We start from the raw sequence: 17,423 nt of genomic DNA, 5'->3' as shown, positions 1-17,423 counted from the left end.
AAATTCAGAGTTGTGTAAAATAATTGCAAAAGTATTTTAAGTTTCGTAACAGTTTTCAAATGCCAATAGTGAATAAGACCGAGAGTATAGTAGGGAATAAAAAAAAACCTACGAAAAGTCACTACAGCGAGACCAAAACTGTATGTAAACCTCGTTTTAATTTGTTCTTATGAAACAACAATGAAAAAAAGTTAGTTTTTTTATACTAAAGACACATTTATTTTTTACTGTATTAGGGCGTGATTGCTCCAAATTGTACTTTCTTCCGTCCTAACAATATCAATAGTGCTAGGCTTGTTATGTACCACCTGTGTTCGGTTTCCAATCTATTATCTGCATACAACTTTTTATTACTTGAAAAAGCATTAACTGAAATGTACATATATATATATATATATATACAAGCACGTTGTTGTAGAACCAATCTTGATATTAAACATTTCGTAGAATACGTGTGTTTGCTTTTTATACACATAGTGGCTTATAATTAGTTTTTGGTCATCCAAATTCTTTATTTATATGTAATTTATGTAATATAATCCAGTATATAATTGTATAAATTAACACGCTATGTGCATATTGGAATATTTAATTTAAGTATTCTTACTTTTAATTAAATATTATAATATTCGCAATAATTTTTAATAAATTTAATTTCGAGGAAAAAACGTTCGAGTCCCAATAATAATTGCTTTGAAATTTAATACGATAATACCCTCCATCACTATCATCAACACCCCATGATAGTCAAGAAAAGGTCTGATATTTTTTAATTAACATTTTTATTATTATTATTATCGTTATTAATTATTTAAAAATGTCAATGCAAAAGAACATAACATTTATAATATAAACTAAAAAAAAACATACATTTTAGATTATTATTTTAATGTTAAACTCACCTTGACATTGATATCCTTGTTTGCCAAATCCCCTTAAAAATAAAAATGTTTAAATTAATTTTTTATAACAATATATCATATTATAATATAATGCTTTTGAAGTACTCAAAAACATATAATTTTATTTAAATCTCCATCGTTTAAAAATAATAGGATTATTAGTATTCAGTAAAAATGGTTTCAATCAGTCGATATGACATGACATATAATATTTCATGATCAATTTTGATGTTCCTGACATTTTCCTATGCGAATATACATAGGTAATGAAATATATCGGTTAAAATTAATTCAAATATTATGAGGAACTGTTTATTAACGTATCGTAGAATCCCTTGAATTATTCATTATTGTTTGCCATTAATAAACAAAACAGACATTTATTTTAACTTGCACCTATTGTCATTCGGCGCACAACTAATAAATAATAATATTTAGGTTCCTATATAGTGATTCACCAATTATGCCCCCATGTTTTTTCCTTAAATAATAAATATATTCAAATTTAAATTTTTAAAATTTTGAAGTATATTTATAATTCAGCATACATTTATTTTTTTTTTAAGGAAACAATTGTATGTATATATTATTTTTTTTGTAAATATTGTTAAATAATAATTATTTTTAAATATGTGTGTATTTAAATCGAATTTCAAACAATTATTTTCAGAGTTATTTAACTTTAATTACTATCTAAGGATAATAGTCCACGATAATAGATTTAGTAGATATGGCGGCTATGATGACTTTAAAAATGTATAATTTATAATTATAAAATTTAATTTATGCATTACACTGAAATACATTACAATTATTTTTTATTTTATGCAAAACCCCGTTATGGCTTTTAATCTTTAGTGCCTGTATAGATGATGATGATAATAAACCAGTAACAATTCGTTTGAATTTCGATTTAGATAAATCAAAATTTTCAAAAAAAGTTTGTATACCAATCTTAAATCAAAAAAAAAAAAATCAAAGGACAAATTTTCGGAAAATCTGAATATGAAAAAAACATATTGTGAAAGGAATAACCCTATTATATATACCTACAGGCTACAATATATATCCCCAAATAACAAATTACCGTAATTAAAAGGTATTATAATATTATAATTTTACTAATCGTGTGAATACCTATTATTCTTAGCATAACAATTTCTTATAGTAATCGGTGTTTCATTATTATTATTATTATTATTAAAGCGTGATGTACCAGCTATTATACTTAGTTTTTATGCGTTGATCATCGACGATATCAAAGATGTTACAGGAATGTATTACTGTAAATTTAGTTTATAAAAATAATACGAGCTATGATGTTTTAATGGGCTGTTTTTTTTTTAATCATTCTGCAGTGATAGAATTCCATAAAAGTATAATTATATATTTCAGTCACGACAGTCCTTTAGGCTTATTTACGTTTTTTGGCGTTAAAACATTTTCAAATATTTAGGGTATATTTTTATTCTATTTAACAATTGAAATATTATAATTAAAATCAAACAAATATATTTAAAAAAAAGGGTGGTGAAGTGAGTAACGTTCTGCTGTGCAGAAGGTATTGAGTAGAGCTCGAACATAGAGACCATATAGAGTAGGTCACTATAATGAATGTGTTAAATTTGAATACAATGATAGGTATTATTGTTTACGAAAAACAATTCTGAACAGAGATGATTTGTTAACCCAGGATAAATATTTTCCACTGGGTGGTGAGAAAGGTGGTTTATGTTTTAATGACCTGAATACAAAAAAATTAAATCATGTATAGAAAATGTCAACTTAAATAACTGGTATATTATATATATATACATATATATATAAATGTTTTGAGTTTCTACGATTAGCAATTTATAGTTATAACAAAAATATAAAATTATTTGATTGTAAATACTAAAGAATGGTTTTTTTACACGTGAATATTTAATTTCGTAAGAATTTAAACTTAAGATAAAAATTTTTTTAATTGGCCAACGCTCAACTTCTTTTATAATTATTGTAAGCCAAACTTATGGCAAAACTTGTATTCAATTTTTAATTCTTAGCTTGTTATACAGAATTGTTTATAAATTTTCACTAAAAAATAATTTACAAATATTCATGATTTTGACGAATTTTATCAATGTTTGAACTTCAAGACAATAAAAAAAAAAATTGTGCCAATGTATTCCTTTCATTTTTAAATCAATATAAGATTATAATTCGTGATGGAATTCGTATTAAATTTTCAAGTACATTTTGACACAGCCAAAAAAATTTAATTGGTCTTTATAAAAAAAAAAACTAGAAAAAAAACGAATATTTCAAATGCCAATATAGATAAAAAAAAAAAAAAAAGAAAATCTATAAAATAAGCGAAATATTTTGAAAATAAGATTATGTAAAGAAAATGTAAATCTAAATAAATGCAGTTTTCAAGTATCTACGACATTCTTTTTGAATAATAACAAATTCAAATTCGTTATCGTTAAGCGATTTCTTAAAAATTAAAAATTAGTCGCTTTTAACATTTTTTTCCTAAACTGGTTTCCCGTTTTTTGTCAATTTTCACGTGGGTTTTCCCGATTTTTTAAAAATCAAATTACTGACCTATAAGCATCAAGGATATTCAATTTGCCACCGGAAACCACCGCTGAAGTTTAAAATTGAAGTATTATTTTGAAAATGTGTGGTGTACACTCGCAAAAACAAAAAACACACATCATTGTAGAATCAATATATTCATCACTTCGTTCAGAATTTAAAAAGACTGAATATTTTTACCAATATTTTTATCTCGAATTAGAGAAGCAAAAATCGTTTTTTTTTTTTTTTAATAATAAACCCAAAAATTTAAAACTAAGATAATAATGCGATCAATAAAAATTAATTACACTTTTAGAGCAGTATTAGATTATACGAATATTATTCGTGACAATTTTTTCAATTTTTACAATTCTGATCTATCACTTAAAAAAAAAAATGTATACATTAGGCAGTAATTATTCAAAATGGTAAGTTTATTTTTTTACATTAAAATATGTTAATAATTTCACAGTGTATTGATTTTCACGATTTTTAAATAAAGTTTAATAAGTACTTTTTTTGTGTTGTTGACATTTTTAAATAAATCAAATAAATAAACACAATTTTAACGGGGTTATTTTTATTTTTATGCGCTTTGTAACATTAAAATCCAACCCTTACTTTTAAATAATAATTGATCAATAATATAAAATTTGTATCTTTGTAATAACGCTGTTATTTCATACATATTATATTATATAGGTTCTTTTACATATAAGATGTCTACTGTATATGTAATTATTACTATCTAATATGTCTGTTGACCTATTTTAAGTACAGTAATAGCGAGCGAATAAAACCAAAATATAAAATCGTAATTAAAATATTACAAACATATATTATTTTATCGTATTTTTTTACATTTATTGTTTGTCTTGTGTTGAATGCCATCAAAACACTTAACTGTGTCATATAATAATATTAGGTATCCTCTATGCTTATAGAATACTTTTGTAACTATTATCAGAATATTATATAAACGTAATTTTGGACTTATGTGGTATACCAAGAATACATTTTTTGGAATCAAACAAATTTAAAATATGTTATTTTGAGTTTTATGCTAGTAAAATATTTTACATATTATTAAAAACGAAAATGTATGGTCCTAATATAATTGTACCTATTGGATTTAAAATACAGAAGAATACTATTAAAATAATAGTCGGAAAACTTATAAAAGCTTCAAATTGTTGTTTGATTGTATAATATTATGACCTACATTTATCAGTAGATAAAATAGACATTAATGTTAAATGAAAAAATGCCTGTGACCCAGTTATGCACCAAGCTAATAATGAATAGTAAGTTAGCTTTTAATTCTTTTTATTTATCTATTTTTATTATTATTATTATTATATGAACGATGCGCCTTATGTGCAGTAAATAATGCATTTAAACACAACAAAAAACAACTAATCACGCAACTGTCGTCCATTTATAAGCAGAAACTACAAATAAATAAATTATAAGTATAATATATGATAGGTAGGTAATGGATATAGGACTGATCTGTAATTATATTGAACATAATAATTGAATTAAAATAACATCTTGAATGTTTCAGCTAAGTTTAACGAAATATATATAAATAAAGGTGATAGTATTGATAGTAATATGATAACTGTAAGCATGTATATTATTATTACAACGTTTTCCCGATATGTTAACTTTGTAGTATACGAGTACAAAACATTTGTAATAATGAAAAAACAATTTAGTGTTTAATGATATTTAAAAATATATATATTTAACATAAACAAATATTTAAAATATTTTATAGAGATTTTTAAGATGAATTTATTTTTAATATACAAATTCTATTATAGGTACTCGTATATGATGACAACGTTGGGAGTTTAAAACATTTAAATATCGATTTCACGAAATTTAATGAATATATATGGAAAATATAAGTTTAAAAATATAATAATTACAATGTAGCAGAAATTGTATAGATGTTAAGATGCATTAGTTATACTTGATACATTATAAATTTATGTTGACATAGACATTAATAAATCCACCATAGTTTATTTTCTGGGAATTATAAACACTCTAAACAGGTGTTTATGGATTTTCATATATTTTCTTAAAAAGGGCTTAATTTAGTTTAAGCCTGAAATAACGATTTATTTGATAAAAAATAAATAATATGTAACAAAATTAGTCTTCTATTCTAGTTTTATAAATGCAATTTATAAAGAATACAAATAAAGAACAGAGAAATCAGAGATGACCTGCTGTTCAACAGAAACCGTAGTAGGTAAGGTATACGCGTGGCATAATAAGAAAATAATTAAATGGAATTAATAAAAATTGAATATTATTTTTACTAGAAATAAACTATAGATCGAGTTAAATTTAGATATTTATATAACAGAATCACAAAATTCTATCATCTGAATAATAATTGTTAACTCTTATTTTGTGAAACACAATCGTCGCAAACAGGCATTAAACATTAATAAAAATAATAAAAATTAAAATTAATAAAAAATCAAGATAAGGCAATTATTTATCGAAATATGTTTTAAAAAAGACATGTGAAGTTGTGATTTTTAATATATTTTTTTTTCAATGTGTATGTTTTTATTGTTTTAACATTTCATACCTAAAAATAGGATATTATTTGTAAGGACAGTACCTATAGTAATTATATAAGTCATATTAATTTTCAATATCTAAATAATTCAATAGTGCTAGCATTACCATATGAAATTCCTGCAATGTGAACAAAATGTTGGTTGTCTGAGGAATGTCGCCATAAACTTGTGTCCGTTCACTTGATGTACACGTCTTCTCATGGCTCCGCGTCTTCGGTTCAATAGGCCTTGCCGTTCTTTGAATTCTAACGGGCGTACTGGTAATTCTGATAAATGTATTTATAATATAAGTATATTGACCGGTAATGCTTTAAAATTTTTAATTTTTAATACAACAATTATTTTTTTGTAAGTGTATGAAAATTTATTTTAAAACATTTAATAACACAATACATTTATACCTTTTGAATTCCATTTCAGATCTATTCGAAGATGCAATTTTCCTTGGGGTTCTAAATGCACCTAAAACAAAAATAATAATAGAGTATAAAAATAAAACACATACATTTTGTTCGAAAAAAATATTATGTAGGTATTTAAAACCCGTATCCGATAATATAGGTTTACTATATAGGTATATATGTTTAAAAACGCAATTGAATGTATTAAATACCTATGTTAAAAATAATTGTTATATTTTATCAGTTATATCGTAATTTACTTATTATTTCAACTTTCAACAACAAAAGAAGACAGATCAAACCGGCGAAAATATGAAACAATAGTTAATATAAGTTTATACAATTTTAATAACGAATTAAACGTTCTATTATAAATTATTTAAAGTAATATTATAATACATAAACAGATTAATTTTAAATGAATAGCCTTCTATACTCAGTTTGTACTTAAATTCTTAAATTAATATGATATATTAGTCATGCATATCAATTTTCCTAAGATTACAATTTTAAGAACAGAACATGGTACCTAATTGGGAAATTATACAAAATAAGTAAACTATTGAAAGTTAAAACACATAATATAGGTAATATACACAAATATAACACGCATAATAATCTATATGGTTTTTAATATAATTTATTGATGACATACTGTGATTTCAAATGTCGATCAAAAATACTTAGCGAATGCGGAAAAACTGAGATCAAAAACATTAGACCGAGTTGACATACGCACTAATGTGACTGGCTGTGGTTTATATTTTAAGACCACTCCTCCGTCACTCGTTCTCGGATGGGTGACCACCAGAAAATTTAAGCAACGTGACGTAACATTTAATCGTGACATAATCGCTGACATAAAATAGTGTCACACCGAAATCTCTAATGACATTTTCTTCAAATTGATCTCGTTTCTTTTTAACGGATTTCTTTAACCAGCGACACGTCATATAAATGTAGTATATACCACTATATCATCTATAATATAAGTCAAAATACTGTTTTAAATTCAACATTTTTATCAAAACTCTGCGACGTCTCAATTAACATCTCATTTTCAATAACTAATGTAAAATATTTTTTATTGCTATCATTTGAAAAAAAAATTGAATAATAATATTTTTATGAACACATACCTAACCCTCGTTGAAAACTAAAATATGATTTTGGTATTTTTTTCTCAAGGTGAAATATTATGATTTTTTCATACTTTCAAGTGTTACTTTTTCCACAAAACCAATCTAAATAATTATGATTTTTATCTGAAATCAATCTCAAGTCAGTTAATATGTAATATGACTGTGTAGATACCTACTTCAATTATTTTATAAAACGAATTAATCATTTGAAAATCGTTTGAAAATCGTATGCGTTGATAAAAGATAATATGGCTGTCAATAGATCAGAAAGCAATAACCATAAAATATATTGAAATTCAGGTCAAAGGGTTAATATTATAATTTGACAGTGTTTATTCGACAAGGTTTTAAGTGTTTTGGATTTGCCGGGTAGGTAATCGAATTTGGCTTTCGTTTTCACTGCGCGTTAATCCCCTCTATTCCTCGATAAAAAAGACATTTTTGAAATAACAAATTAAAATTTTAATTAGATCATCGGGGCAGATTGTTTGCCTGGTTATTTTTGAAAAAAAAAATCTGAAAACTTTATTTAGAGAAAAGTCCATTTGCTTGCTTGGCAGAGTATAATGAAAACATTCCCGCCCAGAATCGTTTTTGTAAGCTGTGTTCTGTCACTTGTATATTTAATTATAACATCGAGCAACTATATTATAGTCCACCCACTCCAGTGTGGTACGTCAGCGTGTATGTTATATTCTATACACACGCATCATCGGTATGTTTGATTAAATAATATACTGCTAATGTACATATACGGTAACTGCAGTGGTCGATTTCATTTAAACGGATTACGTTTTTATTGACATAAAATATATTCATTATTATCAGCCTGCAAAATTAATATATGTACGTGGGTACAATCGATGTCCCCCGATAACAAAATTATATATTATTATATCGAAAATGATGATATACCTAAAATGCGTACTTATATAATACATAGTACGGAAACCAATCCGATAAAAGATGACTTAAAATTTTTTTTAAAACTAATAATATATATTATATTATGCGCATATTGATAATATTGTGAAATTTGAAAAAAATAAATATATTTTCATTTTAAGTTGTATGCTAAGCAATATTTTACGAAATTTATATTACATTTTCATTAAATTTTGAGCAATAACCTTTAAATAAACTTATCGATATTGTTCTTACTCCTATCGGTCATATTGTTATTATTATTTTGATTTAAATCAATATTAACATAATTTAATTTTTTATATATTAAACAATTTTTAAAAATCCACGTTTTTTCAAATTTACGTTGTTATAAGTTTTTTAATACATTATTTATACACAATACGTCAGAATCTTAATAGAAATGCATCACTAGTATATTTTTAATCATTTATTTAGTGAACAGCGATTAAGCTTAAAAATGCGTAGACTAAATAATATGCAAGAAAAAAAACTACAGATACCAACAAATATATTAAATTGTTTATAATATAAAACTCATCTGTTTGTGTACAGTACAATATTTATTTAAGTCTCAAATCAAGCTTTATTTTTCTTCTTAATAACTCATTTGGAATTTTATGTGCGAGAACAAAACAATCGAATAGGAATTTAAAATATTAGGTACCTACCTATTTAACAAGAATTTAGTTAACCTGTTGAAAACAGTTACAATTACATTTTTAAGCAAATTGAATTGAATTCACTTATAAAATATGTACTAAATCTGTGGGTGTAAATATTACGATGTAATGTAGATACACGAAATGTGCATTCCTTTGCAAAAATATTCAACTTTTTAGTGAGTTCAGAATTTGCTATGTAATTTCCTATACACTACAGTCTCCAGTGTTCTAAAATCGAATAAACGTAAACCCCACACGCGCTGCACCCGTCTTCGTGTAGGAGTATCAAAACTAATTCAACAATTTATTTACAAATTGTAATCTCGGCGAGTTTTTTCATTATTAATTTGAATTTAAAACTTTGACGCGAAATAGCCTTTTAAATATATCGGCACGTTACACGCGTAGGACATTGGTGTAATACTCAAACGTGGGTATATTAACTAGTTAAAAAGTTGTTAGTTTAAAACGTTCTAACCTAGTTATAGTTAGTTCATTTTGTAATTAACTTACTAATTTAACTATAGCTTAAGTGACCATTATCATAATAACTTAGGTTTTTCAGTTAACTTCAAAATTAATATGTCAAGTTAAAATCAATTGTGGTGAAATAATAATTCGTCTAATATTGATCTTTATATATGATTAATGATTATGCTGTATACACAATTTTAAACAAAAATAAACCAATAATTATTTTAAAGTATCTACACACTCACATACTATACTTTGTGACCCAGTAGGTAATTATAAACAAAATTTAATAGACTTTTTTCACCATGTTAAATTCATAGTAGCTCCATAAAACTTTTAGATATATGTATATTAAATTAATTAAAGTACACGAGCATAGAGTAGGTATAAACACGCGTTATTTCGATGGTATATAACTTATAGCATTCCGTGGTTAATATATTATCTTCAGTAGAGCCGGATAAGGTCAAACTCGATTTTAGGGGTGAAAGAAGAGGCAATGTTAAAAATAAATAATTATGACTATTTTTTATTTCATTTTTACACATCAAATAAGCCTTCGATAATTCGAAAATGAGCAATAACACATTATTGTTATTAATCATAATAATAAAAAGCAAATAAAAATGTTATACTACATTATACAGTCAATCAACAATAAAGCAGTGATTTCCCGTATAGATGAAAACTCAAATAATGACAAGCCTCATGCACGCATGATATCGTTTTATTTTTCAAATTTTATCGCATAATATGTACACATTTGGACATATAGAGCATCTTTTACGCGTTTTATATTACGTTAGATACATGCATTAAATGTTAAAAATCTGTGTTAGTAAGAGAGCTGAGTGGACGAAGGGAGTACAAATAGGGGTGGATAATATCCCCTTCTACACACACGTTCTCTAGATAGCGAGTCCACGAAGATAACTCACAGAGAGAATTTCGACCAGATGATATTTATAATAATAATAATATCAATATTATAATTTATAATCATAATTAGCTGGTAAACCGATTGCATCCCACCATCGTCATCTACTTGATAGTATTTACTTTGTGGTAAGTGGAATTTAAATTACAGCGGACACAATTAATTAAACAAATAATAACCAGCGTGTCACGTTTTATTATATATATTTAAACGAGTAAACCTACTTTTCCGAATAAATATACAAACGGAAGATTACTATATGATACGGCATAGCCTCCGGGCATATAATAAAAGCATGCGTTTATATAGTTTATTATATAATCGTAATAATAATATTTTAATGCGAAATATTCGAATACATAATTATAATATCATTAGCGTATCCAGATATGATTTTTTTCAGAAGAGGGGGGGGGGGTGAAAAAATGTAACAAATTAGATTGTTTTGAATAATTTTGTGTGCTTTTATTAAAATTATACATTTTATTACTTTTTTACAATTTTTACGATTATAGTAGAAGTGTAAATACGTAAATATTTATCTTTTTTGAAACTATAAATGTATATTAATTTTTCATTTTAATGTTTTGGCTAGTTCATCAACTAAAATGTTATTCTTTGTTCATTTTACAGAAAGTATTGCATAAAACACAAATCACAACACTACAATAGCAGTCGTTCCGCGATCAGTGTAATCACAATAGACTATGTTGACTGTGTTGACATTTCAACACTGTATATATATTACTATGAAAAACGCTATAAAAATCGAAAACACACCCAAGTCTAAAATTGGAAATTGTAAGATATCGGTAAAGGTATCTGTGTTGTTATTAAATTATCTGTATCATTGATTATAAATTAGTGTTTTATCTAAAATTCTGTAAATGATTTTATTCCATACAATATTATATTCAACGCAATGTTTTTTTTTTAAAAAAAATATTGAGTTTTATTTATAAAAATTGATATTTAACAACTATTTAATTGTTTAACAATTTACGGGGACGAGGGGGGACTTAAAACCCTTTAACTCACTCCCTTCTTGGATACGCTACTGTAATGATGTCATTGCATGGCTATGCGATTCCTATAGATTCGATTTGTGTATGGCGGACGGACGGTCGGGCCCGCGTTCGATCCGTTTTTAGCGTTTTGCACGCAGTTTACTGATTTAATTTGGTCCGCACGAAATCTGTACATAATCATAATAATAATAATAATAATAATAATTATAAAACAAACATAGCCAAGCGCGATGAAAATAATTAATAACGGTATACAAAATAATACAATACATAATATAATAACAACTACCCTTAATTTTGACGCAAGCGCGCGCACATAACTTTTCAGAAAAGCTGCGGTACACTGCTGTCGACCTCTGCGCGAAGTCTTCTGCGCGGAGCTTACATAGGCTATGGGTTATTATTTAATAAAAACGTCCAGACTACTGTTACTACAACTGTATTGTATACGACACGCCGTTAAAACGACAGAAACGCAATTCACGCAAAACTGCGTTGTAAAATGAACGCGGATTCGTTCGCCATGTCGTGAATCCGGCTAATTGGGTTGCAGTTCGCTGACTGTATAATATAAAATATCGTACACAGGGTTATTCGCCAAATATGCTTACCCCTCCTAACAGCAGCTGCCATTTTTCCTTTAATAATGCACTTATTACAATTCTAGTTATTGAAATATTTAAGTACACTAAATTAATAAAACTGTTCTTTAAAAAATACTTGGATAACTACTAATCAACGCTCGCCCTACAACCAGTAGCGAAACAAATAATTTATTTTTCGAATAAGAATGATTAGGTATGCTTTATTCACGTGGATTTGTTTACCGAGTGTCTTTATTCGGAAAATGTTTATGTATCTAAATCAAAATTCAAATGAATAGTTTTTGAGTTATTACGTATAATTAGTGTATTACAAACAATAGATCCATTATGTTAATGGATTTTGGAAGATATGGGTACTATGATGATTTGCAAATTATAATGATTAATATTAATCTATTAATAATTTAAATCCAGTATAATAAGTTTAGGGACTATAGAATTATAAATATTACAACATATATCTATTTCGTATTTTTATAAAACCAATTTTTAAAAAAAGGGTATAATCAGTGAGCAACGCTCTGCTGTACAGCAGGCATCGAGTAAACCTCGAACATGGAGTAGGTCACTATAGGGATGGCCAAATTATTTTTGGTCACGAGTTACTAAAAATATACTACATCTTTGAGGATCGACTTCCATAGAATTTTTTTTTTATTATTGAATAACTACATATAATTATTAAGAAATATATAAGGTGCGTGGCCCTAAAAATAAATTCTAATATAATCGACAGTTAGGCCGTCCATGCTATAGTAGATATATGGTACGTTTGAATATAATGATAGGTATGATTGTATACGAAAAACAATTCTGAACGGAAATGATTTATCAGCCTAGAATATATTTTTCACTGGGTGGTGAAAAAGATATATGGTTTATGTTTTAATGACCTGAATTAAATTATGTATAGAAAATGTTAATTTAAACAACTAGTGTATGTTTCAAGTTTTTACGACTAGTTATTTTTAACTTTAACAAAATTCTAAAATTATTAGATTGTAAATAATTGTTATTTTATATGTGAAAATTTGATTTCGTAAAAATCAAAATTTTAAATCAATTTTTGTAATATGCGGCTAAAGCTCAATTATTGAAACATTTGAAACCAAACTTTAGAAAAACCATAGAAGTATTCAATTTTCAATTTTTAGCTATTTATAAACAATTTTAAAAATATATATATACCTATGTATACCTATATAATATATACCTATTCATATAACTTTTGAGCCTAAAAATAAGCAAAATATTTTGAAAATTAAATTATATAAAGAAAATACTAATCTAAATAATTGGTGAAATTTTCAAGTATCGACAATCAATACTTTTCGAATAATAACAAATATTTAAAATCGTTTGAGGATAAACCGTTACCGCTACGCGATTTCATAAAAATTTTAAATTCAGATGCTCGTCACATTTTTCTTATAATGACGCTCGAGTTTTCTTTATAGTTATTTGAAAGAAAACTTATGGAAAACTTTGTGTTGAATTTTTTAACCTTAGATATAAATACAAACATTTTTATGAATTTACAACCACAAAAATACTTGCAAATTTTCGCGATTTTGACATATTTTGTTAATATTAAATATTTTGTTTAATTTGAACTTTAAATGCTTATAAAAAAAATCGTGACTTACGATTTTCGAGTTTTTTTGGTCAAAACTTTATTATCGACATTTCAAAAAAAAAAAAAATACAGAATTATTGAAAATTTCAGTTGTTTATAAATAGCCTAAAAAATCCAAAATATTTTGAAAATTTAACCGTGAAGGTATAGACAACTTCAATATAAACATTTGGTGAAAATATAAAGTATTTAGATACGGTATTTTGTTTTTGAGTTACAACTATATTAAATTCCCGTTTTTAGTCACTTTTTAAAGGGATTTTCCCGACTTTTTTAAAAACCGCTGGAAACTTTTTACTCTTGACCTCTATAATACACCAAGGGTATTCAAAATTAAAATATTCAATTGAATCATTATTTTGACAAGTTATGGTGTACACACACAAAAACAAAAATAAAAACATCACATCATTGTAGAATTAATACCATTCATCTCTTCGTTCAGAATCTAAAATATATTAGCCTTAATGTTTAAATTCCAATAACTAATTGAAAACATAGCCATTAAGTATTCACTAAAAAATCAAAATATGAATAAATTCGTTATTTAAACGAAATATTGAGATATATTATCCCATACGGCGTTATATTATATACACATTATACTCTCATATACGCCAGCGAAACAACAATAATTATTACAAAATTATAATATATTTAACGCACTCGGGTAATTAAATTGAAATTTGTTATTTTAATTACTTTTATAAAATCAAGTGCACCTACGCGCAGTTTATTATTCCTTAGTAGAGCATAATATGTAGGTATATCTACCCTTTACACATTTACCGCGGTGTATCGGTATACAATATTATAGTTAAAGTTCTCTGAAAGTATTCACGTACAACCTTGAGCTTTGATCTGGAATTTAATGTACAAATTCTACACTTTGAGCGTGTCAGAATTGTCAAACTTTTATTATTTTGCGAAAAACACGAATAACGAGAAGAAGAAAAACCGTGTCGAATACGCTCGCGGTAGGTGCGTTCAAGCATTTTGATTATACGAATTTAAATTAAATATTTATAGTCATAATTAATAAACTTTGAGCATTTTTATTTTTTCCAAAGCAATTCAAAAACTAATCTACTCGAAAGGTTTATAATACGTACAGTTACTTACAATTATTCGGCTTTTGAGTTTTCCGCAAGTGATCGATAACGGACAAGTGGTTCAAAATGTAAATTGGATTCAATTTTGTATACTATAACATTATTGACGAGAGTAAAAACATGTAATAATAAAATCACTTTACCCCCCCCCCCCCCCGGTTACGTTTGAGTAATAGAAAATCTATACCATCAATTGACATTTTTAAAATAACCATTTAGCTTCAAATACTATACTAGATACCTAAAGCACTTGCATTATTCGTACACTTCATAATAGATGTTACCTAACATGAGTATTAATTAATGCAGCAATTTGAGTGTGTCGTATTACCTATAGGTATCAGCATATACCTACAGACCTATTTGATTATGACTGCGAATAAACGCGGTCTAACAGTAAAACTTTTAATGAAACATTGTTTTTGAATGCAAAGGGATAAAGTTTTGATCCGGCAATTTTGAACTTTTAGCTTTTAGGACCACTGCAAATTCAAGGAATTATGAGCAACTTAATCTTAGTTAAATTTAAATATAGTATCAAGCTGATATACATGGATAATAATATAAATCAGAACATGATCACGAGTGTAGACCATATTATATAGTTATTGGAACTTCTACTAAATTAATAACATTCGTCAAAACTTTGAAACGCAAAGTTATAACCAAGATAAATACCTTATACCAACAAAACCTGAAGTTTTTATACTAATTACTAATTTTAAAAACTTTCATGTCTAAAAAGTATTAATATTTTCATAAACTTGCTATTTATTTTTAAGTTAATATTATAAAAATTAAAAAATATAAAATAATGAATCGATATTTTTAATCATATTATTGTATACTCCGATTGCCGATAATACAATAAAATTTAATTCTGATTCGAACTGAGCCGCCGGTAAACCTAGAATATTCCCGACGGGGCATGACCGATTTTAATAAATTTCATTTTGTATTAGATTGATTATTACAAAATAAAGTACATGGTTCAATAACCATATAAAAATCACATTTCTTATATCCACGCGACTATAAATATATCGTACAATGTATATTTTTAAAGCCTTGTTGGCCGCGAATATATAGCTAGCACATTTTTGTGCATTTTATTACTACTCCCATGCAGCAATTATGATGACATAGCTGGAACATAATTATAGACGATATTATGTCATAAAATAATAAAAACAAAAATATTTTTAAATATTATTATTTATTATAAATTAAAAACTTTATACTCTTCTGATAAAATTATGTATGAAAAATGTTTCAACTGTAGCATATTGTTTTTATTTTATTTTTCATTGTTATGTAGATAAAAAAAAATTAACTTTGAAGTTCGAATAAAATATTTAATTTGAATTAGAAATTATTTTTTTATTGTTATAAATAATAACAGCGTATTGTTCTCTATCTGATAATAAATTCTCCACATAGTTATTTGAATATTTTATTCGAGTCTCGAATTGTTTTTAAATTATCAAATTTTTTTATCACTTAATTCAACGTTTGTTTTATTCACGAATATATAATATATTTAATGTTTCAAATCAAATTATAAATTAGTCTTTGTTTAATATACAAGATTTTTCTTAAATATTTACACACCGTAACTCGTATTATATAATATTTTGTATTACGATGAATAAAGCATAAATAACAAATTATGAAGTTTGCGAGCAGGAATGGAATGCACCTACTCCTAACCTTACAACCTACATGCGTTCCGTTTCAAAGGTATTCGAGATGCTGCATTGTATTGTTATATTTCATAGTAATAAAGGTCATAGGAAACATTTTACAATTCAAAACATTATTCTTAACCGTTAACCCCTTTCAATATGTGTGCATTCGCGTGCCACTAAATTGTATTGACCTTTTTAAAAATCTTTCAAAAAGGATATAGAAACTTCATTGATTGACAGCGTAAACGTATGCAAATTTAACGACAAAATAGTATTTTTTCATTTGAATGTGATATTGAAGGATGTTGGGTCTCAATCGATTTATTCACTATGTTCACATGGAGTAGGGACTGTACACTCATATAGTAGTGGGCAGAGATTTATTTTTTTTCGAAGAGACAAAAGGTATAATATACCTACACATTGGTAATATAAACTTATACAATAATATAAATATAATATAAAAATGGTCTTTTGTTTATCTTCCGATATAAATTTAGCATTTGATTTCAATTATAAATCGACTACAGTTCACTCGTAGAAATATTTTTTATACAACACGGAATTAAAAACGAAATTACTTTGATGTATATATATACCATTTATACTTCCAAAACTAAGTATAATATAAACGTATACACCAGATAATAAATGGATTCAATATCGTGTTATTTGTTTAGGAATTAATGAAATTATATCGACAACAAAAAACCCTGTATATTTCCTACGAATTAA

At 26.0% G+C, this 17,423-nt stretch overlaps 1 protein-coding gene across 3 annotated transcripts in view; it reads right to left on the bottom strand.

Moving 5' to 3' along the window:
- The window catches only part of LOC114128427 (protein kinase C), a 44,356-nt gene that overhangs the window by 15,189 nt on the left and 11,744 nt on the right, over positions 1 to 17,423 (bottom strand). For all 3 annotated transcript variants that reach the window (XM_027992942.2, XM_050205695.1, XM_027992941.2), the window contains 3 exons: positions 6,478 to 6,538; positions 6,183 to 6,342; positions 903 to 934 (listed from right to left, as the gene is read on the bottom strand). In XM_027992942.2, the coding sequence (XP_027848743.1) occupies positions 903 to 934; positions 6,183 to 6,342; positions 6,478 to 6,538 (253 nt within the window). The remainder of the gene's footprint in view (positions 1 to 902; positions 935 to 6,182; positions 6,343 to 6,477; positions 6,539 to 17,423) is intronic.

This window comes from Aphis gossypii, chromosome X, assembly GCF_020184175.1.
Source record: "Aphis gossypii isolate Hap1 chromosome X, ASM2018417v2, whole genome shotgun sequence".
NCBI classification, from domain to species: domain Eukaryota; kingdom Metazoa; phylum Arthropoda; class Insecta; order Hemiptera; family Aphididae; genus Aphis; species Aphis gossypii.
This window is presented reverse-complemented; position numbering and strand designations above follow the sequence as displayed.